This window comes from Podarcis bocagei (assembly GCF_964188305.1).
Source record: "Podarcis bocagei genome assembly, contig: HAP1_SCAFFOLD_44, whole genome shotgun sequence".
NCBI lineage: Eukaryota > Metazoa > Chordata > Lepidosauria > Squamata > Lacertidae > Podarcis > Podarcis bocagei.
In genome coordinates, this window is record NW_027670336.1 from 303,070 (window position 1) to 326,500 (window position 23,431).

General features: G+C 44.8%; 1 protein-coding gene and 1 long non-coding RNA gene across 7 annotated transcripts in view; one reads left to right on the forward strand and one right to left on the reverse strand.

Moving 5' to 3' along the window:
- LOC308579472 (uncharacterized protein) overlaps positions 1-23,431 on the reverse strand; it is a 268,291-nt gene that overhangs the window by 30,237 nt on the left and 214,623 nt on the right. For 2 of the 6 annotated variants that reach the window (XM_081214003.1, XM_081214011.1), the window contains one exon: positions 6,553-6,679. The exons of 1 other annotated variant lie outside the window; for it this stretch is intronic. In XM_081214003.1, the coding sequence (XP_081070129.1) occupies positions 6,553-6,679 (127 nt within the window). Of the gene's footprint in view, positions 1-6,552; positions 6,680-8,224; positions 8,308-8,591; positions 8,674-8,869; positions 9,363-10,558; positions 10,852-23,431 lie in introns of those variants that run through there. 3 more of the 6 variants (XM_081214008.1, XM_081214007.1, XM_081214006.1) reach the window with 3 other exon arrangements.
- Positions 13,469-21,342, forward strand: LOC308579458. Its single transcript, XR_014004492.1, has 5 exons — positions 13,469-14,439; positions 14,483-15,038; positions 15,989-16,071; positions 17,405-17,510; positions 20,759-21,342. It is a non-coding gene; the product is annotated as an uncharacterized lncRNA (long non-coding RNA).

Here is a 23,431-nt window from a genome sequence, read left to right on the forward strand (position 1 = left end):
GAAGATCCTATAAACAGCTTAAAGGGAATTCTGGAGGAGATGGAGGAATTCGGGAAGTTAGCTGGATTCAAACTAAATAAGAATAAGACAAAGATGATCGTTAAAAACTTAGACCAAGACAAGATAGAATCACTACAGGAACAAACAGGAATTGAAGTAGTTAAAAAAGTTAAATATTTAGGACTCTGGCTTACCAATAAAAATATTGACCTATACCAAAATAATTATATCCCAGTGTGGAATGAAATTAAGAAAAATCTGGAGATTTGGGCAAGGATGAAATTATCACTCTGGGGTAGAGTGTCCATGGTCAAAATGATGGTACTCCCCAAAATGCTTTTTCTATTCCAAACAATCCCGATAATAAAGGGCACAAAAAACTTTAAAGAATGGCAAAGGGTGATTTCTAGATTTGTCTGGGAAGGAAAGAAGCCCAGAATTAAGTTTAAGATATTAACAGATACCACTGAAAGAGGGGGCTTCGCCCTGCCAGACATGAGACTGTACTACGAAGCGGCATGCCTTTGCTGGATTAAAGAGTGGATAAAGTTGGAGGATACAGAGTTATTGGATTTAGAAGGGTATAAGAACAAATTTGGATGGCATGCCTATTTGTGGAGAGATAAGATAAAAGTACATAAGGGATTTTGCAGCCATATCTTTAAGGGACCTTTGATAGAAGTTTGGAATAGATATAAGAACATATTAGAACCAAAAACCCCACACTGGTTATCACCAGTGGAGTTAATAAGTGTAAAGAAAGTCAATATGGGGAAAAAATGGGGTAGGTACGAAGAAATGGTATTGAAGGAAGGAGGGAAGTGGAAAATTAAACCATACGACCAGGTAAAAAGATATACATACGATTGGCTGAGTTACTATCAGATAAATGAGATATTTAAAAAAGAAGTGAAAGAGAGGGGCTACGATGAAAAGACATCGAAATTTCAGAGAGAGATAATAAACAGTGATCGGAAAAATCTGTCAAGTATGTATAAAATACTGTTAGAATGGAACATGAAAGATGAGAAAGTCAAAAAAGTGATGACTCAGTGGGCAAAGGACCTCGGCTATGATATTCAATTGGAGAATTGGGAAAAATTGTGGAGAGTGAATATAAAATTTACAGCATGTGTACTGTTAAGGGAGAATATGTTAAAAATGTTATATAGGTGGTATATGACACCCGTTAAACTAGCCAAGATGTATAAAACAGATAACAAATGTTGGAAATGTAGACAAAAAGAAGGGACGTTCTATCACCAATGGTGGGAATGTGGGAAGGTTAAAAGCTTCTGGGGCGAAGTCTATAATGAAATCAAAAAGATATTAAGCTACACATTTGTAAAGAAACCCGAAGCTTTTCTATTAGGTATGGTCGGAAAAGATATTAAAAGAAAGGATTATAAAATCTTCCAATATGCGGTAACAGCAGCTAGAATCGTGGTGGCGCAGAAGTGGAAGCAGGAAGAAAGCCCAACGTTAACAGAGTGGAGATTAAAATTGACGGAATATGCGGAGTTAGATAAATTAACAGGGAAAATTAGATATATGAAGGATCAAAAATTTATAGACGACTGGGGAAAATTTGCGGATTATCTGGAGAACAAATGTTTAGTAAACACAACGCTAGTAGGATTTAAAGAGGCACTGTAAAACACTAAGAAGTATTGCTTATGGAAAACAATGTCTGAAAAATGGTACTAATGGCAGTACGAAAGATTGGAATGCGTTATAAAGAGATAAATACGAATGAATGTCAAGGACGTTGAAGGAAGTCCAAAAGAATGAGATGTATGAAACACGGATTTAATGTATATATATGGAAAGATTAATAAAAAATTTTAAAATGCAAAAAAATAAAAAAAAAAAATAAAGTACCTCTGGAAGCATTTTCTATTTTCCGCTGGATTCTGGATATTTTTTCCCTCCACTTCCAAATTGGTAATGGTATTAAGTTTTCGTCTTTTCTTCATCTGCCAAGCTAGCAGTTTCCCACATTTGTTTCCCGATTCAAAAGTCTTTTCTGTCTTGCCCACAAAGATGGGACCTGTCCAAGTTTGTATTTGCTTAGATTTTGTTTTCCTCATGACCTTTCTGCATTTTTTATTGTTTAAGAGGGCAAATTGAAAGAGAAATTGTATGACAAGTAGCGGAAGAATAAAAGGGTACGTTTGGGGGGAAACAAAACTAAAACCTGGGGGTGGCCTCCTCAAATATTTTTGGGGGGGCCCAAGAGCCCCAGGCCTTTAAGAGTTGGCAGCTATTCCCTACACCCACAGGTCTCAGGACGGTTACAACATTTAAAAAACAAAATAAAAACACAAAACACCACATTTTAAAAGGGCATTGTCAATCAGCCAAAGGCCTGGTTTAAAAAGTGTGGATTTGCCTGGCTCCTAAATCTGTATAATGGTTTTTCAAACCTTTGTATGAATTCTTTGATGTGAAGTGAAATGGGAGCTCTGACTGAAGCTCTTTCCACATTCCACACACTGATAGGGTTTCTCCCCTGTATGAATTCTTTGATGGAAAGTGAGAGAGGAACACTGACTGAAGCTCTTTCCACATTCAAAGCACTGATATGGTTTCTCTCCTGTATGAATTCTTTGATGGGGAGTGAGAGAGGAGCTCCGACGGAAGCTCTTTCCACATTCCACACACTGATACGGTTTCTCTCCTGTATGGATTCTTTGATGGGAAGTGAGAGAGAAGCTCTGACTGAAGCTCTTTCCACATTCAAAGCATTGATAGGGTTTCTCCCCTGTATGAATTCTTTGATGGGAATTGAGATTGGCCCTCTGACTGAAGCTCTTTCCACATTCCACACACTGATATGGTTTCTCCCTTGTGTGATTTCTTTGATGGAAACTGAGAGAGGAGCTCTGACTGAAGCTCTTTCCACATTCCATGCACTGATAGGGTTTCTCCCCTGTATGAATTCTTTGATGGGAAGTGAGAGAGGAGCTCCGACTGAAGCTCTTTCCACATTCCACACACTGATAGGGTTTCTCTCCTGTATGAACTCTTTGATGGGAAGCGAGACAGGAGCTATGAGTGAAGCTCTTTCCACATTCCACACACTGATAGCGTTTCTCCCCTGTATGAATTCTTTCATGGGAAGTGAGAGAGGAGCTGTCAGTGAAGTTCTTTCCACATTCCACACACTGGTAGGGTTTTTCCCCTTTATGAATTCTTTGATGGGAAGTGAGAGAGGAGCTATGAGTGAAGCTCTTTCCACATTCCACACACTGATAGGGTTTCTCCCCTGTATGAATTCTTTCATGGGAAGTGAGAGAGGAGATCCGATTGAAGCTCTTTCCACATTCCACACACTTATATGGTTTCTCTCCTGTATGAATTCTCTGATGGGAAGAGAGATTGGATTTATTATTGAAGCTCTTTCCGCATACTACGCACTGATAGGGTTTCTCCCTTGTATGAGTTCTTTGATGGGAAGTGAGAGAGGAGCTCTGATTGAAGCTTTTTCCACATTCTATGCACTGATATAGTTTCTTTCCCATGAGATTTTGTTGATGGGGAGTGGAACAGGAGTTCTGACAACAGCTTTCTCCACACTCCAAATTTTTACGTGGCCTCTCCTCTCTGGGGATTTTGTCGTGGTCACCTTTGTTCTCAATTTCCAATTCATCACAATCTGCAATGGAAACAAAAGGGATTAGAGCCTCAGGAACAAATGGAGAAGAACTGAAGGGAGTTGGGTGTGTGTTCATTACCTGTGTTGTTTGTCATTAACCAACATATTAATTATGAGATTCTGATGTGTTGTTGAATGTTGGTTTGTTTGATATACAGTAGTGGTCAAAATTATGGAAGAATTATGGGAAAAGGGGTATTTCAGAGGTTTGATGGCTCAAACACTACTTCTTTGGGAGTAATATCATAAAATTATATATCAATGGGAAGATAATTTAATCAAGAATGCAAATCAACAACCTTTATTTAATTATCTGTATTCTATCAAATGTTATAGCCAAATAACCAGAAAAAGGAAGCACAATTTGCTTAATTTGTAAAACATAATAAAATTATAGAAATGGCACAAAACGCTGATTGGTCACCCAGAAAGAGATGTAAAATTGTACTATTAAGTGAGTTATGAAGAAATTAGATGAAAGATTGGGGAAAACAACCAAAGATGGCCTTTCTATAATTTTGAAGAGGTATAAGGAAACTCAATCACTACAAAATCAGACTGGTAAAGGCAGGAAAAGGTGCACAAAGGCAGATAACGATTGAAGAATGGAGAGACTGTCCCTACATGACAGAAGAATATCATCTGGCTGTATACTAGATGACATGGCGCAATGTAGTGTGAAGTTGAGTGCAAGGACTGGTCTAAGGAAAAAGCCACTGTTATCTCTCAAACAAAGATTGAAAATGTTAAACCCTTGTTAACTGGACAGCGGAACAATGGGACAGTGTTATTTGGAGCATTGAGACCCAAATCTCCTTGCTTGGTAGTGACGGCATGAAATACGCAAGGAGAAAAATCAGAGAAGATTTACATCCTACTTGCATTACACCGACCGTAAAACACCCAGATAGGTGTGATGATCTGGGGTTGGATTGCAGCAAAAGGTGTGGGCAGAATTTGCATCATTTGGGGAATATAAATGCCCCAAAATACATAAATGAAATACTTTAGCCCAAACTGAAGCATTCCGCGGGTGATCCTTACCCAGATACTGAAGCATTTATATTTGTTTGTTTGTTTGTTTGTTTGTTTGTTTTCTATTTCAACAGGATTGAGTTCCATGTCATTTTGCTACTTTGTGCAAAAGGTGCTTTCAAGATACAGTGGTACCCCGCAGGACGAACGCCTCGGAAGACGAAAAACTCGCTAGACGAAGGAGTTTTTCGTTTTCTTAGCCGTTTCGCAAGACGCATTTCCCTATGGGCTTGCTTCGCAAAACGAAGCTTGCCCCGCAAGCTCCGGGGATAGCGGGGAAGCGCAGCGCGTCTTCCCCGCTGTCCCCAGACCTCTTTTGAAGCAAGGGGCGACGGGGAGAAGATCGCTTCTCCCCGTTGCCAGCCCCACAATCTCCGGGGACAGAGGGGAAGGCGCGCGCGCCCTCCCCTCTCTCCCCGGACCCCTTTTGAACCAAGGGGCGGCAACGGGGAGAAGCAATTCTCCCCGCTGCCCCTTCCCTTGCTTTAAAACAGGTCAGGGGACAGAGATTGCGGGGCAGGCAACGGGGAGAAGCAATCTTCTCTCCGCCGCCCCTTGCTTTAAACAGGTCCGGGGACAGAGGGGAAGGCGCGCGGTGCTTCCCCTCTGTCCCCGGACGGTCTCCATAGGAACGCATTGATTGATTTTCAATGCATTCCTATGGGAAACCGTGCTTCGCAAGGCGAAAAACTCGCAAGAAGAAAAAACTTGCAGAACGAATTAATTTCGTCTTGCGAGGCACCACTGTAATCCCATTTCACTGCCGGAATGGCCTGGGAATAGCTCAAACATTAACCCAATTGGAAATCTATGGAGCTGACGAAAGAAACTTGTTAATCAAAGGCAACACAGCAATAAAGCCAAATTAACAGAGGCAATAATTCAGTCTTGGTTTCACATTCTTACAGCTGCAGAACTAAAAACTTAATGCTAAGGCGTTGTAAGGCCGTAATGAACGCTAAAGGTTACCAATGGTTACCAAAGGTTTCACGTATTTTCTTTATGAATGCTGTTCTAATAAATACTCCTTCATAAAAGTCATTGCATTACATTTTTCATTAAATTATCTTTCCATAGCTCTTTAATTTTATGGTATTACTCCACACAAAGTGGTGTTATGAGACATCAAAGCTCAGAAATACACTTTTCACAAACGATTTCCACAATTTTGGCCACTAGTATAAGTTGTTAATTTTAAAGTTAATGTTCTTTTTATATGGGATCAGATTATTATTATTTATGTTTCATAATTTTATATGTGTTGGAAGCCGCTCAGAGTGGCTGGGGCAACCCAGCTAGATGGGCAGGATAGGGGGGAAAAAAATACTATTATTACCACAGTGGTACCTTGATATAAGAACAGTCCTGTTCCGGAAAAGATTAAGTTTGTAAACCGAGGTACCACTGTATTACTATTACTATCATCATCATCATCCTCATCACTGCTACTACTACCTGAGATTCCATAAGCCCAGTTCTTCTCTGGGATGAATTTTGTTTGGCCCAGTCATGGCATCCCCTCCATCTCCAATGTCAGTCGTCTCTTTGGTCAACCCAAGACTGACAGGAGCAAAAACAAAACCAGAAAACCTGAAGCTACTTATCTTTCCTAACAATTCTGAAACTGACATTTAATATGGCCTGGGGAGTTCAGACCAGCCCAATCCTGGTAGAAAAAGAAATAATTTGTGAAAGATTGTTCAAAGGAAAAACTGTAATTTACTGTTTATTGTGGGGGTGTTAGGTTCCCAGGTGTTATAGGGGGCGCTGTTGAGCTCTGTGAAAATAGATGAGGTTGGTCCCATAGAGGTATTTTTTGAAGTTCCAGGCAGATATGACGATCCCACAGGGAGCCTTACCAAGAGAGGCCACGATCCCACGATTCTCCTCCATGACGTCCTTATGCAGAGCTCTCTGCTCAGGATCCAGCAACGCCCACTCCTCGTCCGTGAAACAAACAGCAACATCTTCAAAGCACACTGGACCCTAAAAGAAAAAGGGAAATGTCCTCCTCTGAGACAGCAGAAATTTGATCTACTACACAATGCTCTGTTGTTTCATTCCTGTTAATTGCAGTGTTGTTTCAATAGGGTTGCTTTGCTGCACATTTTAAATATGGATGCTTACTTTATTCTGCATTTTAATTCTGGGTATTCGTCTTTGTGCAAATACGTGGTTCTCCACATTGTGTTTTCCAAGTCATAAGATGGAATATCCACTTTCTCCTCTCCTCCTGAGCTGTTCTGGGGAGTTCCCTCCCAATGCCCTAGAGCCAAATTCAAGGGGTTCATGGGGGCATGGAGGGGGGAGCAATGGGGGGCAGGCCCCATTTTGTAGTGGATGGGGCTGGTTAGGTGAATCCAGGCCACTATTTGTTCACATTTGTCCACCCCTTAAAAACCAATTTTAGCATTCATTGATCAATCTTGTATAAGGTTACCAAATTTTTTTCAATGAATCCGGGGACACTAAGTATAAATAAATAAATAAATATTACTACATGTGTGGGACGTTGATGATGCAGCAATGGGGGTGGCAGAGGGGCGGCCAACACCTTGACCTCAACCGCGTTTCCCCTTCCTCCAAGGCTTCTATCTCCTTTCTCCATGAGCCTGGGTAGCCCCTGAGTTGTTGGTTCTTCGGTGGTGGTGATGGGGAAGCGCTGCGCAGTGGGTCAGGCATGGAAGGCGAAGAAGGAAGGCCAAGAGCAGCCGCAAGGCTCGGGCAGCGCGATGCCTCCCTTCTCATCAGAGCAGCCCCAATTCCATTCCTACTTGCATGCTAGCAGGAGGGAGCGTAAATCCCTTAGCTGCAAAGCGAGGCTTCACACTGCCTTTCGGAGCAGCCTCATCCCAACTGCTGCTTGCGTGCGTGCAAGCAGTAGGGGGCAGGGATCTCTCAGGCAGCTCTGGGCTGCTGAGTCTGCCACTGCTGCATTTCCCGGGGACATTAGGTGAAATCTGGGGACATTCCAGGGATGGTATTTGTCCGCAGAATTATTGACAAATCTGAGGACTGTCCCTGGGAAAAGGGGGCGTCTGGTAACCGAAGTCAAGAAATAAAATAAGACTGTTTTGAATGGCCATCTGTCTCTAGCATGATCTAGCAGAGATTCCTGCATTGCAGGGGGTCTCCTGGCTCTGAGAGACAAGCAGGGAGGGGGGCTTCTGGCAAAAGGAGAGGGATCCACCGGTGGCTCTTCCTTATCCTGACTCACCTCTGCCTCCCGACCTTCCTCTCCCACTCGCCTCCTTCCTCTTCTGCCTCTGATTCTGCACTGCATTCTGCCACAGAGTCTCCCAGCTCACTAAGCCCTGTAACCCCTTCAGCTTCTGACACCTCCTCTTCCCAGGCTTCTCCCTCTTCTCCCTCTGACCACCCATCCTTCTTCTACCTCCACTCCTTCGGCTCTGAGCCGTCTTCCCTTCCTGGTTCCCCGGCTGCTTCCTCCCACCATTCCTCTGTCCCCAACCAGTGCATGACATTGCTCCATCCCTCGGCCTCTGTCGCCACAAGGCAGCTTTCCCTGACCTGATCTGGTCCCACAGCCACTGCTTCCCTTCTGACCCCATGAAAAGACGGATCAGGAAGTCTTGCCGGCATCATTCTGTCACCTGCAAGAGAAAAACAGTGATCAGGACGCCTGGAGTGCCTGCTTCTCTCACAGGTGAAACAGGGCATCTCTTACTACAGATGGGCCTTTGAGAAAGCCTTACCTACTGAGAGCATTTGGACATTTGTGCCCATTTCATATGTTTGTGGTGCAGAAATAAATCTCCCCTCTTCTGGACCCTTGCTCCCAACTGTCTCCCCACAAAACAAGATGATAACAACTCTCAGATGAGTTGGAAAACCAACAGAATGAAACCAAATGGGGGAAAACCACCTTCCTCCTTACCCAGTGGCCTCTCTCTGGTGTCCAACGGAGGCCTCTCTGCTTCACAGGAATCCAGGTCCATTTCTGCAAAGAGATCTTTTCCCTGAAAAAGAAACAAGGATTCAAAACAGAGAATGGTGAGAAATATTAGACAGAGAATGGCAAAGACTTGAAGGGTGCGAGATCTCATTCCATGGATGCTTTCCCAGAAAAAGGATGGGCCATCAGCAGACCATTATGGGATGTTTTCCTTCCTGTTTGGAGCCCGTTGGGAGTATCCAGAGGAAAGTCTCTCTCACCTGCTTCCTCTCCTCTGCCTGACTCAGGAGAAAACCTTCGGCCAGGGCCACCGCCTGGGAACTGGTCTCCGCTCCGCATTCCCTCACCCAGCTCTCCATCTCCGGGGGAAGGACAGCCAGGAACTGCTCCAAGATCACCAGGTCCAGCATCTCAGCTTTCGTGTGCCTTTCTGGCTTCAGCCACTGATGGTCAAGGTGGTAGAGTCGGCTGCAAACCTCTCGGGTTCCTTTGGCCTCCTGGCAGCAGAACTGCCTCAACTGCTGGCTCTGCACCTCTGAGCGGAGGGTGTCCTCCTCACCCAGGATCTTCTGCACTGGGTTTTCCCAGAATCCCCCACTGCTCCCAGTTTGGCTGGCATGGCCTCTTCCTGCTTCAGGGCCAGCTGAGTCTCGCTCATCCATCTGTGCTCTCAGGAAGCCTCTGAGAGATCGGAAGGAACCCTTTGGTCTTCTGACGAGTTCTGCCCGACTAAATGAGAAGCTCTAGCAAATCCTACAAAGCAAATACATTGTTCTGTTACAGAATTTGTAGGACAGGTGGGGATATGGTTCCCTGAGCAAGCATGGATGAGTCTTGCTGGGAACCAGGGCTGGACTGCACCGCACCCCAGACCGTGAGCTATCTTTTTGAAAAGAAAGAGGAGGAAGAGGAGAAGAAATAAGTCTCTCGCCTTCTAGCAATGCAAAATGTGGAGGCAACTGGAGGGATTTCTGGGAGATTAATCAACCTGGTTTCTGCAGCCTTCCAGTCAATACATGAAGTCAGAACCAACAGACAAGAGAATCGTTTGTATCTTGTGAAAAATGGATGCTTGGCTCTAGCGGGGGTCCACACCCGGGGGTCCTCAGGAGTTCCTCCCCCACCCCCACTCTCCTGCTTCTGTCTCCTTTTCTTGCACTTGGACTCTCTGCCGCTCTCCAGACAGACTCCTGGGGTGGGGTCCCTTTTTCTTTGCTCTGAGGGCCAGGTATGTATCTGATCAACCCCTGAGGGGTTACCCCCTTGATATTTAGATGGGTAATTATTATTATTATTATTATTATTATTATTATTATTATTCTGTTAGATAGCTTAACACACACACAGCCATTCATGCCAAGGTCCCTGGAGGCTTGGTGAGTAACAGCGCCCATTTCCGGCTGCTTTGCCATCAACAATCCCTTTGGGACAGAGAGGATGTGGTCCTGGGATGCCATGCTCTGGGTGCGAGAGGATTGCTGCAGTGGCCTCCGTGGGGAGCTGCCCTTGGAGATGACTGGGGAAACTGGTCTGCAATGCAGGAGCAGACTATGGACTGGGATCCCTCTCTTTCTTCCTGGCCTTTCTCTCCCACCTTAACTTCCTTCCTGCACGTGGGGTTTTCTTTTGGGGGGGAGGGGCTTGTCCACCTCCTCGTCCAGGTTTGGAAAACCATTTGCACATGTTTCCTCTGTCGTGCAATGATGCTGAGCGATGTCACACAGAGTTAAAGTCCCAGGGACTCCTTTGTTTAAAGAAGGGAGATTTTTGCAGAGGGGGGGGGGGCGGAGGGCCAAATGAGTTTGGGATCCTGTGATCTCCAGGAAGGAGAGCGTGGCAGACGTGGCCCCTCCCTGATCAGGCCCCCCAGGCATCCTCCCCGGCTGCAGCCCTGGGACCCCCCCCCGTCTCCCCACTGCACCCTCTGGGGGGAGAGAGAGGAGACTCACCAGATGCAGCCCTTGCAGGAGAGACCCCAAAGCAAGGAAAGGACTGGGGAGGGAGGGGCCTTGGCTCTGGAGGACCTGCCCCCCTTGCTTCCTGGCCTCTCTAGGAAGGCAGCTCAATTCCCTTTAACCCTTGCCAAGCCGAGTCCCTCCAGCTCAGCCCTCTCTCGCTTGGCAGAACCTCAGATTTCTATTATTTTTTATGGATTAAGGGGGCAGCTGCCCCCCTGGCTACGCCAATGCCCAGATATCCTTTTGGGGGTGAGGCTCTTGGCTGGACTCTGAGTATCTCCCTCCCTTGGGCGGAAGCCAGAGGAAGAGCTTGCAGGGAAAAGGGCTTTGCAGGAGGCAAGGAAGCTCCTCCTAGAATTCAGGAGTGGAGAGATAGGAGGGGATCCCAGGGTCTTCTAGTCCAACCCCCAGCAATGCAGAAATATCCGCTAAAGCATCCATGGCAGATGGCCGTGCGATCTCTGCTGAGAAACCTCCAAGGAAGGAGAGTCCACCACCTCCCAAGGGAGACCTTTCCCCTGCCAAAATGAGTAATAATGAGTAATAAATTAAATGAGTAAATGAGTAATAATTTCTTATGCATGCCTTTTATGCTAATATATAAAAGTATGCCGTTTCCCTTTCCAAAAATGCTTGATTCCTAATTTAATGGACTAAAAATGGATGGTTGTTGCTATGATGTTTAGGGAAGCTTTTAATATTTGATGGACTATTGTATTTTAATATTTTGTTGGAAGCCGCCCAGAGTTGCTGGGGAAGCCAGCCAGGTGGGTGGGTATAAATATATTATTGTTATTGTTATTATTATTATTATTAATTGATCAGGTGAGTTTTCTCCTTTCGAAAGAGGCAGGTGGAATCTCCACGGTTGCTAATAGCATAACATTGAAAGGCTAGGGAAATATGGGGAGCCCTAGCGTAGAGCATCTGCTTGGCATGCAGAATGTCCCAGTCAGTGTAGACTACAACTCCCATGATACCTGTCCACTGCCTTTGCTGCCAGTTGGGCATTTATCATCATCCAACCATCCACAGGTTTCCTGCTCCCATCTTTAAAAATTCAGTTCTTTCTCCACCTCTTGGCCAGATTTAACGCTTCTCTGGTGTCTGCAGAGTCACTGCCTTGTGAGATACTTTATTGGGGGAAAGGCTTTCCTCCTGGACCACTTTGGCAGAGGAATGTTAATGGACTGATGGGAGGGAAGGGAAGTTTTCCATCTACGCACCTGCCTGCTGATCTGCCTCCTCCCACTAAAAAGGTGCAAAATCCAGCTTTCTGGTAAATAAAAAAAAAAAGTTTCTAGGTCTTGGTATGTTGTATATATCAGTGTTTCCCAACCTTTTTTGGGCAAAGGCACACTTGTTTGATGAAAAAAATCTCGAGGCACACCACCATTACAGCCCCGTGACGTCAGCGCGCAGCGTCACGCCGGGAGGGACGCACGAAAGTGTAAGTTTCAATTTTTTCCCCTCCCCCTTGCCGGGGAACCTCCAAGCTTTGGGGGTGGGGGGGGAGGAGGCAGCAAAGCGAGGCAGGAAGGAGAGCGCGGCTTGGCTGGGTGAGCTTTGGCAGGGGCAGGGAATGAGAGCCGCGAGGCGGGCGCTGCGGACGGAGGCGCTGCCCGCCGAGCTCGCAGGCAGCCAGGCAGGCAGACGGCGAGAGCCCCGCGCTGGGCGGCCTCTCCTCGCCGCCGCCGCCCCGCCTCTCGCCGCCCGACTCGCCCGCCTCCCTCCAGGCAACATCTCGCGGCACACCAGGCAACATCTCGCGGCACACTAGTGTGCCGCGGAACAGTGGTTGGGAAACACTGCAATAGGCTATTATTATTATTACTACTTCGATATAAAAACACAATACTTAACATGGTACCAAACAAAAACAATACCCCCTACAGTTTAAAAGGCCATAGGTTGTTTAATTAGCCAAGGCCAGGGAGAAGAGGAATGTTTTTGCATGGTGCCTAAAGACTGCAATGAAGATGCCAAGCAAGGATCCCTGAGGAAGGCATTCCACAAATGGGGAGCCACCACAGACAAGGCCTGTTCTCATGTTGCCACCCTCTGGACCTCTCTTGGAGGAGGCACATGAAGAAGGGCCTCAAATGATGAATGCAGGGTCTGGGTCAGTTCATATGAGGAGAGGCAGTCCTTGAGGTATTGCAGCCCTGAGTCATTATGCACCGGAGTGGTTGCATAATATCGTACTGTAAAGGTTTTTGGAAGATTTAGTTAGGGTGGTATTTAGCTGGTATGTGATGCAATACCCACTTCCATTTTCAAAGGACAAACATGGGGAGGGAATTGTTATTTAAATTTGCATTTAATGAAAGACTTCCAGGCACTTAAAAGTAAAAGGTGTTTGTTTGCAGCGTTCCCCTTCCATGAATGGAGAATCTCCTTCCTTTTGTGGAAGGTCGAGGTTCCTGCTGTAAGAACAAGATAAAGTGATTTTTACTAATCCCTGCTTTTCCTCTGCTGCCCTCCTCTGCTGTTCTGGAGATTTCCTCAACCTTCCAAAGCAGATTTTTGTGAGTGGAAGGTCATCCGAAAAGGGGTTAGATAGATTTTGCTTGGGAAGCAGTTCTAGAGTTTGGAAGCTGCCACCAAGAAGCACCTTTATTTGGCGTCCACCAAGTATGCATCAAGCTTTGGTGGGACAGGAAGAGGAGCTTCACTTGAACACCTGAAAACCTGGACAGGCTGATGTGGGGAGATGACCATATTTATAACCAAGTAGAGTAGTCCCAAGTCTTGAAGGGCTTTGTAGTTCCTTATCAGTACTTTGAGTTGTCCCCAGAAACAGACTGGTAGCCAGCGAAGCTGTTGTAACAAGGTAGTCATGTGCTTTCAAGAAATAGCAGTTGCGTAATGGAAAGGGATGTGAAAGTTAAGTTGAGAAGATACTTTTTCAGGCAATGAAGGAATTGTGGGAAGTAGGGGGGAAATTGGAGATGTGACCATGTGAAAAAGCGAGGGCTTCTTTCCCCTTTTCTTTTTGGAAATACAAACTGTTGTTTGAAGGGATTTTACTCTCTTGGGTACGCTAAGAAAAGCATCAACACGAGGAGCTTGCCATAGTGATTTTAGCAAGTGCGTACCCTTGCCTCTTTCCCCCAAATGCAGTATGGGAGCATCCAGTCTTCTATGGACCAGTACTGACAGTACTTAAGAAAACAAAAGTGAAGACTACCATCTTCAGTTGGGACTTGCAGGGGGTGAAGCTGTTCTTGCTTGACTCACTGGCAATTGCTCAGTGAAGCTCAAGAACTGCTGTGCCAAAGGGTATTCTATATATAAAAAACTACTCTCTTTTGGTCCGGCCACTTGAGAACCTTCAGCTGGAGAAATCAAGAATTGTAACTGTCCTATTCTGTCCTTCTGGGACATATGGTTGATTGAACATTATCCAGCAGGGGAACTGACACCATATTTGCCCTATACTTGGAATTGCTGTGTTCTGCTTGGTCACTGATGGCTTTGTCTTTCCATGCTTTAAAAATGTGTGCTGTTTTGAAAAACAACTTCCTCGTGGTTTGCTCTCTTGTAACCTTCTACAAACTGATCTCTTCTTGGGTTTCTAAGCAACGGGATCTTAACTCTCTGCTTTTGCCCTGCGGCTCCTTTCACCCAAAGTATCTGAACCTTCAAAACTGTCACAAACCAGCTGTTTTGGGGCTACAATTCCCATCATCCCTGACCACTTGCCCTGCTAGCTAGGGATGATGGGAGTTGTAGTCCAAAAACAGCTGGAGACCCACGTTTGGGAAACCCTGATTTTATACCAATGTCCCATTGTCTCACTGGCCCCCCCAAAAAACAGGGGCAGATGAAGCTTAAGTACATCTTGCTGAAACTAAGCAGATCTGGGTCTGGTCAGTACCTGGATGGGTGACTACCTGGGAGATAGGTAGGTAGGTAGATAGATATAGATAGATATAGATATAGATATGGTTTTATGTCAGAAGAAACATGTGATATAAATATAAGAAAATAAATATGTCGTGAACCCATCATAACATAACAGAGGAATTGTAATCTACCTATTACATCATATAAGGAAAACAAGCTGATGTGATGCTCCAAGCTAGCGGAAATGATAATCAGCATTCTCTCTCTCCAAAATAAAATGCTACTGCAGCTTTATAAAGTGATTCCTTGCCCAGAGTTTTGAAGTCTGGCAGCAGTGTTCAACTTGCAGTAGTTGGTGTGATGGGGCTTATCCTGACAGTGGCTGCAAAGAATCCTGTAGATTACAATAATCCTTCTGAAACTTCTTGCACCGCAAACAGTGTTCAGCCACCCTTTTACAATGGCGCCAAGCCCAGTTTAAAGGGCATTAGAAGTTCACGTAAGCACACAGTATTCTGCATCCTCCCCTTGATGTTGTTTCGTTTTGTTCTTTGGCAGAGTTGGAGTTGATCCAGATCAAGACCCGCCACCCACCAACGACAGCTTTCAAGTCCTTCAAGGAGTGAGTAGCTACCTTTCTCCATAGGTTAATGAGATGCTGGAATCGTACTTCGACAAATCACAAGTGCTAATTGCATGCAAGAGGCCAAAGTCCATAAGGTCTCTTATTGCTTTCTTTTATCACATGAAAATCAGAGCAAAAGTTGCAATTACTGGAAACCTGAGCTCATTCAAACCAGTTTCTTCTTGGTTACTAAAGGGGCATAGCAAATGCCTATAAAGAAGAGACGCAAAAGTAGCAAAAAGGATGTGGAGTCTTTGGGGGTTTTCTACTGCTAGGATTTGGGACAACCCTGGGGGATATTTAAGAAAACAAAACAATGCTCAGGTCAATTAGGGGCAAGCCCAGACCAAATGGGGAAGTATGGCATTCAGATTTAGGCAAACTGGGCTAAAGGGTTCCTCTCTGTAACAATTCTGGTGCTTTTGTCCATTCCAGCATTCTATTCATCATCACAATAAACAGAGTTCTATTGCATTCAAAATATGCTCAGTAATCTTTTTGCTAATTTCCCCCCTTGATAGTTAAAATGCAGTGCAATATCCTCCTGGAGCACCATGATTCCGGGCCCAAGGTAGATAACAAATATCGCACCTCTAGGTACATATGTTACAATGCAGGTTGGCATATAACATGTGATCGGGGACACGTGTAGGCTTGGTAACATAGCATGAAGGAGAGCATAAGGGACAGACCTAATGCCCAGGAGAGAAACATCCTATATCTGTTCCTCCTTTGCGTAGGTCCATATGGCCATGGTCACCATCTCTTCCATTTTCCATGCCCAACAGAAGTGAAGACTACCATCTTCACTTGGGGGCGAAGCTGTTCTTGCTTGACTCACTGGCAATTGCTCAGCAAAGCTCAAGGGCTGCTGTGCCAAAGGGTTCACCTCTTTGTATTTCTATATAGAACACTGGTCTTCTTCTTCTTCTTCTTCTTCTTGACAGGAGGGTCCAGATGCTGAAAGAAGGAACCGGACAAAACAGGAAAGTGTTTGGATCTTCAGGCTGTGGTACAGCTTTGACCACAAGTATCCTTTTCGAGCTGTTAGAAACCGCTTCGAACAAGAGGTAGCCACTGGCTCTTTATAGCTGGTCTCTAGGATGAGAGTGGACAGCTAGGATGAGAGTGGTCCAGCAAGAGCAATGGGCAAATAGCTCAGTTGGTTAGAGTGTGGCGCTGAGTTGGGACTAGATGACCCGCAGGGTCCCTTCCAACTCAATGATTCCATGAAATGAAGGCACCACTGAACTCACAAATGGCCTAACCAGCAGCAGTTCCCAGCAATAGGAAACTCCAAGAAATGGAGGGAGGGGGGAAGTTGCCAGAGGATTACTAAAAGATTACTTCCCAGAAGGCCAGTCAGCCAGGAAGAATTTGGGTAACCAGAAGAGCCAAGTGGCTTTCCAGATCCCAACCTTTTTACCCTTTACCTCTCTCCCTAACCTTCCCCAGTCACACGATCATCTTCACATGCGGAACAAAATCTGGAAATAACCTTCCTCTGGTGGCTTCATGAAGCCAGTGTCGCAACGCAGAGCATGGCACATCGTCTCGTTCTTCAGGGCACATGAAGAGTGAGGTTAATGCTAGCCAATGCCAGGAACAGACTAGCATTGCACAACACAGCGCCCTGATCTGTGTGCTGCAAGGGAAAGCTGTTGCCCAGGTTCCATGTCCAGCTTTTTCTGCATGAACACACCGGCTGCCTCTAAGCCCCCTGATCAGGCAGCTTTGAAATAATGGCATGCGACATGGGGACATAGAAGAAGATACCTTCACCCCGGTATGGCTCCTCTTTATCACATACACAGCCCAACAAGACAACGACAAGAATCCACCAACAGCATACGAATCAATATGGCTAACCTGATTCAAAAACACCCACCCACCCCACTCACACACGAAAACAAAGTTCACCACAGCCAATCACAAACAAACAACCACACCCTAGGTCAACCCCAATGTCTCTCACCACCAAAGGAACGCAAGCGAATAGCAAAGAGAACCCGCACAAACGACGCTGACACAAAACCCCACACATACATTAAGCAAATTAGAAACATCTCCTCCCGACCCCACCCCAACTCGCCTTTCCCTCCTCCACCTCTCCCCCCCCCTTTCCCCCTAATGTCACCCTTACATCTCAGCAAATGAAACTGACCTATGGAAAATGTAACTTGAAAGAAGAGACATTGCGCATAACTTTGTAAACCAAGAAAACTTTAATAAAATAAAAAAACTTGTTTACAAAAGCAATTAAAAAAATGAATATAGCCATGATGAATCGGGGTAGAAGTATTTTTTTTAAAAAAAACGTTTTTACTAAGGCGTGTTTCTTTTCCTTAACAATGCATTAAAAGTTACCTCAAGCCCATTCTCACACACAGTGGCCCTCCGCTCGTTACGACTCTTCCAAGTTGGTGTGGCTTGATAGCGCGTTGCTTAACGACTCCCCAGGTTTATGAGGTCAGTGTGTTTTCCCCATTGAGTTAACAAACGTGTTTTCTTTAGCTGCAGTAAAAAAAACTTGGGCGCACACTGCAGTGCTCTTCCATTTCTGAAATGTGGTAGAAGCAACACGTATTCTGATACATTCCAATAAATGCTATCTGAGATGTTGCTGTTGGTATATTTGTGACTGTAGGAACACCTGAGTGCAGTAGGTTTTTGGAGGAACATGGATTTACATTCTTTTGGGTAGATATGGAAATAATTCAGAATGCTGACGTCATAAGACTGGCTGGATGAAGAGGAGTGGTGGGAGACACCCACAAGGGATGAAGGCTCAGACCTAGGGTACTGGTGGTGGGACAAGTGGTCAGAGGGAGAAGGAGCAGGCAGGAAGGGGGGAGGTATCGGGAACAGGAGAGGCGACAGTGTTTAGTGAGCAGGAAGAGGCTGGAGAGGAGGGGGGTCAAGAGGCTGTGGAAGAAAACGGGGAGTCTCCCCCTCCTGTTGCAGCCAGCTCCCCACTCCCTGCTCTCCCAGAACACTGAGAGGAATGATGAGGGCAGAGGAATGAGAGGAAGAAGGCAAAGCCTTAGGCTCCTGGGGAAGGAGTGTTAGAAAGCCTTGGGTCCTTACAACTGCCTCATTGGGGCAAGATCTCCTGGAAAGAGTTTCTGAGACGTGAGCTGTGGTTTGTTCCCTTGAATAAAGAGTCAACTGCACTGGCCTCAGTTGCTTTGTTTTATTGCTGACCTGCACCTGACACCTTATTAAGAATGGACCATTTTCAGCAGATGCTGTGTGCAATTTGCAAAGTGACACGAGAGAAACTTTGGAATAAGCGACTCTGTTAACTCTTTAGGAGTTCCACAACATCCCTGTGTTGGTGGTCTTGCTGTTTTTAAGGTCCTCAATTGGATTTGAGAGGCAATCGGTGTAAATATTTGCGATTGGGATTCAGTCTTGTAGCATACCCATGGCTATGTGTTTAGCTTTTAAAAAGCGACTTAATTGGTGAGGTTCAACGTTTGCTGAGAACTCAAGAGTTGGGGAAGGAGACTCTACTTGCTCTGTGAAGGGCAAGCGAGGCAGATTCTTCCCCTCCCACCCATCCTCTGGTATTTTTCGGGTGGGTGGGAGGCAGCCTCTCTCACTTGCTGGGATTTGAAGGCACTTGAAAGTGCTGAGAATCTTTCTTGCTGCCTTGGAAAGCGTTCAAAGCATGGCAAATTCCCCTTTGTAACTGTGCTTTTGAAAGCTTTCCCAAGCAGCAAGGTGGATTCTGATCACCTGCAGATCTGAATGCAAAGTGAGAGGCTTGGGGGAGTGGAGAAGATAGCAGCAAATAATGGCTAGCTACCAAGGCCAGCCAAAATCTGTGGTCTCGTGCTGAGGTTTGTTTGTGTACATGCACAAAACTAACAGGAAGCTGGGGAAAACTCTGCAAGAGCTTTAAATTGCACAGGTAGGATTTAGCTTGGACTGCGTTCCACAGACTGGGAACTGAGTTGCATGAGTCGATTTCATTAGTCCCGAAAATGCCACAGGTTTTCAATCCTTCGTTAGCTGTGGGATTCCTATAATATTGACTTGCACTGCAGCCCCTGCTTTTCTTCTATAATGAGGAAGATTAAGTACTTAAAAAATTACATTGAAGTGTCAGTTCTGCTAAAACATTTCTCTTTCACTGAGGGCTTACCATGAGGAGTTAACATATGAATATATAAAGGAAAATGTCCATGCGGCTACTGTAGCTTACCCAGTTTCTGGAATGCCTCCATCCGGGGGGGGGGGAGGATATATTTTAATATATATTTAACAGGATGAGTAAAAGTTGAACCCAAACACATTCTTGCAGATAGCATATCTTAAACTCACTTGAGAAGTAAGGAATCGAGAGGCCGTTTTAGGGTTATTTTTGGATGATTTTCAAGTCCCCAGGGATCCGTGTTTTGGCCTCTTTCAAAAGAATGTTTCAGATTACTTGAGCTCCATCTGAAGTATTCGCTTGTCCCTTCCGCCTCAAGACAGCATAATCCTGAGCAACGCTGTCAGTTATGGTGTATTGGTGATAGCTGAGGGTGTGTTTTTTGTAAGTGGTGTTTGTGTCCCACTTGGCTGCAGTTTTATAGCTTGTTCTAGGATAAATCAAACTTAGCAAAGGGAATGTTTGGTAAAGAACATGGGTTGAGGTAAAGTCCTGTTTATTGCAAAGTACTCCTGGTGGGGAGAACCATGTGTTCATAGAGTTTTGGAGTTGGAAAGGGACCCTGAGGATCATCTATTCCAGTCCAGGAAAATGCAACTGCCCTATCAGCAGAAGGACTAGGACTTCTCTTTGTGCAGTGGCACTCCCCCCCCAAAAAAAAATGGCTCTGGGGGGCAGTCAGGAGAACCCCCGGGGACAGCATGCAGGGGGAGGAATGTTTTATCTGGCAAGCCAAAATGTGTGAAAGTCTCCCCAAATCTCTCTTCGGAAAAGGAAAGAATTGTTCAGGAAACGACTTGTCTCCTAACTTGCCTCCTTTTTTACCTGGAACTGCACTGGCGCCACTAGTCTGCAAGCTACCTTTGCAAATGGTTCCCCCTTCCCTTTGCTCCAAACACCATTAGATCCCTTTCATCTCACTGTCAGAAGCTCTGGCGTGGGCACTAGAAACAATTTCACTTAAACTCGATAACATGGGAAAGCCCTGAGGTGTGGAAAGAGGCTGGAGCTACCGACATGTTTGTCACTTTTGACAAAGAGCTCCGGCTTCAGCTGATTTTAAACTGGGCTTTGCTAGCTATTAAGAGCATGGTGCTGATAACGCCAAGGCTGCAGGTTTGATCCCTGTATGAGATAGCTGCGTATTCCTGCATTCTAGGGGGTTGAACTAGATGATCCTTAGGATCCCTTCCAACTCTACAATTCAGCAAAGCTGGATGTACTCTGCATTATCAGATTGTTGATAAGTTGTCAGACTCTGCATACCAGTGGCAGGCATGAGAGTAAAGGATAAATGGGCAGTCTATAGCTTTCTGGCTGACACATGTGACCCCTCTTCCCCCCAATATCTTTGCATTAAAACCGCTTCTTTCTAGAGCTATTGAATGTGAAGATACTTCAGCTGATTGCTTATAATTGGTGTGTTTCATGCACTCCAGTTGTCCTCAAGATTTCAGTCACAATCTTGTTTGTCTTAAATCCGCAGCATTTTTGGTTTTGCTTTTTAGTAACTTGCACCGACTTACACTGGGAAATCTGTGTGGTTTTTCTTCTGCAGAACCAAGAGCAGCTTAGAGATGAAGACTCTGACTTTATCCTTAATGATAGCGACCTGACGCTGACGTATGGGGACACGACAATAACTGCTAACGGGTCCTCGGGTTCACATGCTGCTGTTACCAGCCTTGATGGCAGGAAGACAAAAAGCAGCTCAGAGGAGGCCCTGGAACGTGATCTGGGAACAGAAGCGCCTGAGGTGATGAGCAGAGGCACCCGGCTAGTGTTTCCACTGGATGCATGATGACTGGCTTGGTAAAAATGCAGCAATAGACCCCCAACACCCAAAGATCAAAGATGCCTGCAGGCCTCGGAGCTGGCAGAGAGGCTTATCAAACTGAATTCATGCCTGTTGTCCAAGTGGTTTTATTAAGGTCTGAAGATGCCCTTGCCCCCCCCCCCATCTCTTCTCTTTAATTTCTTTCAAGATGCTGGCAAATGTCTAGAAGATGCCTGACAAGTGAAAAAGTGGTCAGGTTATTGTTAAAAAGAATACTTGAAATGAAAAGTAGCACGTTTTAAGAGCCTTGTTCTACTGAGCCACACCTCGTGAGAAGAGGCAGTTAATGGTAATGGTGGTTTAAACTAATTGAGAACCACTAAAAGCTTTTCAGCCTGGAAAGCGCAGGAGATGTTGAGGTCGGTCATCACTGAGAGAGGGTGCAATGTTTGACTTATACTTGAAGAAATGTAGGTGCAAAGGTGTATGTTTTATGTTGTGACCACACCCACAAATGTTTTATTTCCTGAGACTTGTTGAAAAACAAAGCTCCGTGACATTTCAAGGGATATTTAAAAAGAAAGAAAAAAATTATAATCGTCCTTGCAAGTAAAGTTTGCTATTAAATTATTCTGTGTCTAAAAGGGGAAAGAGGCAGTCTGTGCATTTCTCTTAATCTCTTATTGAGAATTTCTGTTAAGAGTCCTCTGGATCTGTTCACCACCTAATTTTTAAAATTTAACTCTTAGTTCTATAAACTCCTGGACTTTACTTGGAGGAAAGCATCACTAAACCAGTGGTGACATTCCTCTAACTATGAAGACAGTGTTGTATGAATGCAATGCAGCTTATACATTAAGAAGTATTGATGGAATCTCTTTTGGGTTCCTGTCCTCCAGGGCCCATCAACCCCAAATATTAAGGCCAGTGGTCAGGGGCGATAGGTGTTGCAAGCTCACAGATGCTCCATCCTTGCTGTATGGTGTCTGGATTTAAGCTAAGATTCTCTTAACCAAGGAGGATGAATGAGCCTGCCATAAGTGAAAGCTCTTCATGTGATGCTTGCATCAGAACAAAAAGTGTTTCTCTTTCTCTGTTAGGAAGTCCATTCGTTCATGTGCGTGTGTGTGTGTGTTAGTGGCATATTGCACTATGAACCTGATCTATTAAAAACAGTGCAGTGCCTTTTCTGTAAAAAAAGAAAAGAAATCATGTTGTAATCTGAAAAGGGAAGACTTTGCTTAAGGCACAGAGATGCTCGTTTGCAAATAGAACACAGGCAGTCCTAATTGTGAATGAGTGGCACCCATGACACAATTAGGTGGTTCCTTGCTGCTTCCCTCAAAAGAAGCTTAAAACAGGTTTTAAAAAAATTATAATGCAATGTTTCGACTCTTAATGGGTAGGCTGTTGTTGTTTTTTAACTGACTACCCTGGTAATTGAAACATAAGAAAAATGCTTAGGAAAATTTAAGAAAATGTTCATTCTTTTCTTCTTACCATGAGGACAATTTTTTACTTGCTGTTTTCTTTTAGTCTGCTTGTGAAGCAGAAATGAAATTTGAACCCAGTCTATGTAATAAAAAGTCTGTAACTCTTCTGCTTCTCTGTTGTGATTATGCACACACATTTGCAGATAAGAAGGTTGATCGTCATGGTATTTTTAAAGAAAGCTATTCCGTTTCTATCAATGGCACTACCTGTTCATACAAGAAATCTGGACTACAGTACATTCAGGCTTTCATTTACACCCTGTGAACTAGTGTAACCTGGTGGGATGCATGTTTACTCAAGACAAGTTTTGCTGACTTCAGTGGGGCTCAGATCCAAGTCAGTGCATAAAAAACACCTTTAAAGCCAGATGTCATTTATCCCTTCTGTGATGGCATGTGTCTCTCATCCTTAGAAGGTCCATGAGCCACAAGCTGAAGCAACAGATGTTCCTACAGAACAAGGGGGAAAGGATTGGGTTTTTTTTTAATAGCATTATTGCGTAAATAGCACTACTTTGCCCTTAAAACTAGCCTTTCCTTAGTTTTCGTATCTCAAGTTACTTAACGCTGCAATCCTAAACGCAATTAGCTGGTAGCAAGTCTCATTGGTTATGTCTGAGTAGACATGCCTAGGATTTCACTGTAAGTTTCAGTAAGATAAAGTTGCCCAAGAAATGCATTTAAGTGCAGTTACTCTTTTAAGAGCTGATATTTGAGGCTGCTATACCTCTTTTAGTGCATAGTCTGGCCATCATCGCACATGGAGAAAAAGGTGTGAGAACTTGGTGATGGGTCTTCAGCAATTACTGTGTTTGTGGCAGCAGCCCTCTTGCCAGCTGTGAACAGCTGCAGCAACTGCTGTACACTTTAGCCACAATCCTATGTGGAACTCAGGTGTCATGGAAATCAGTGCCCACCTAAACGTGTGCTGATTTTAAGATGAGTTAATACCTTTCATTTG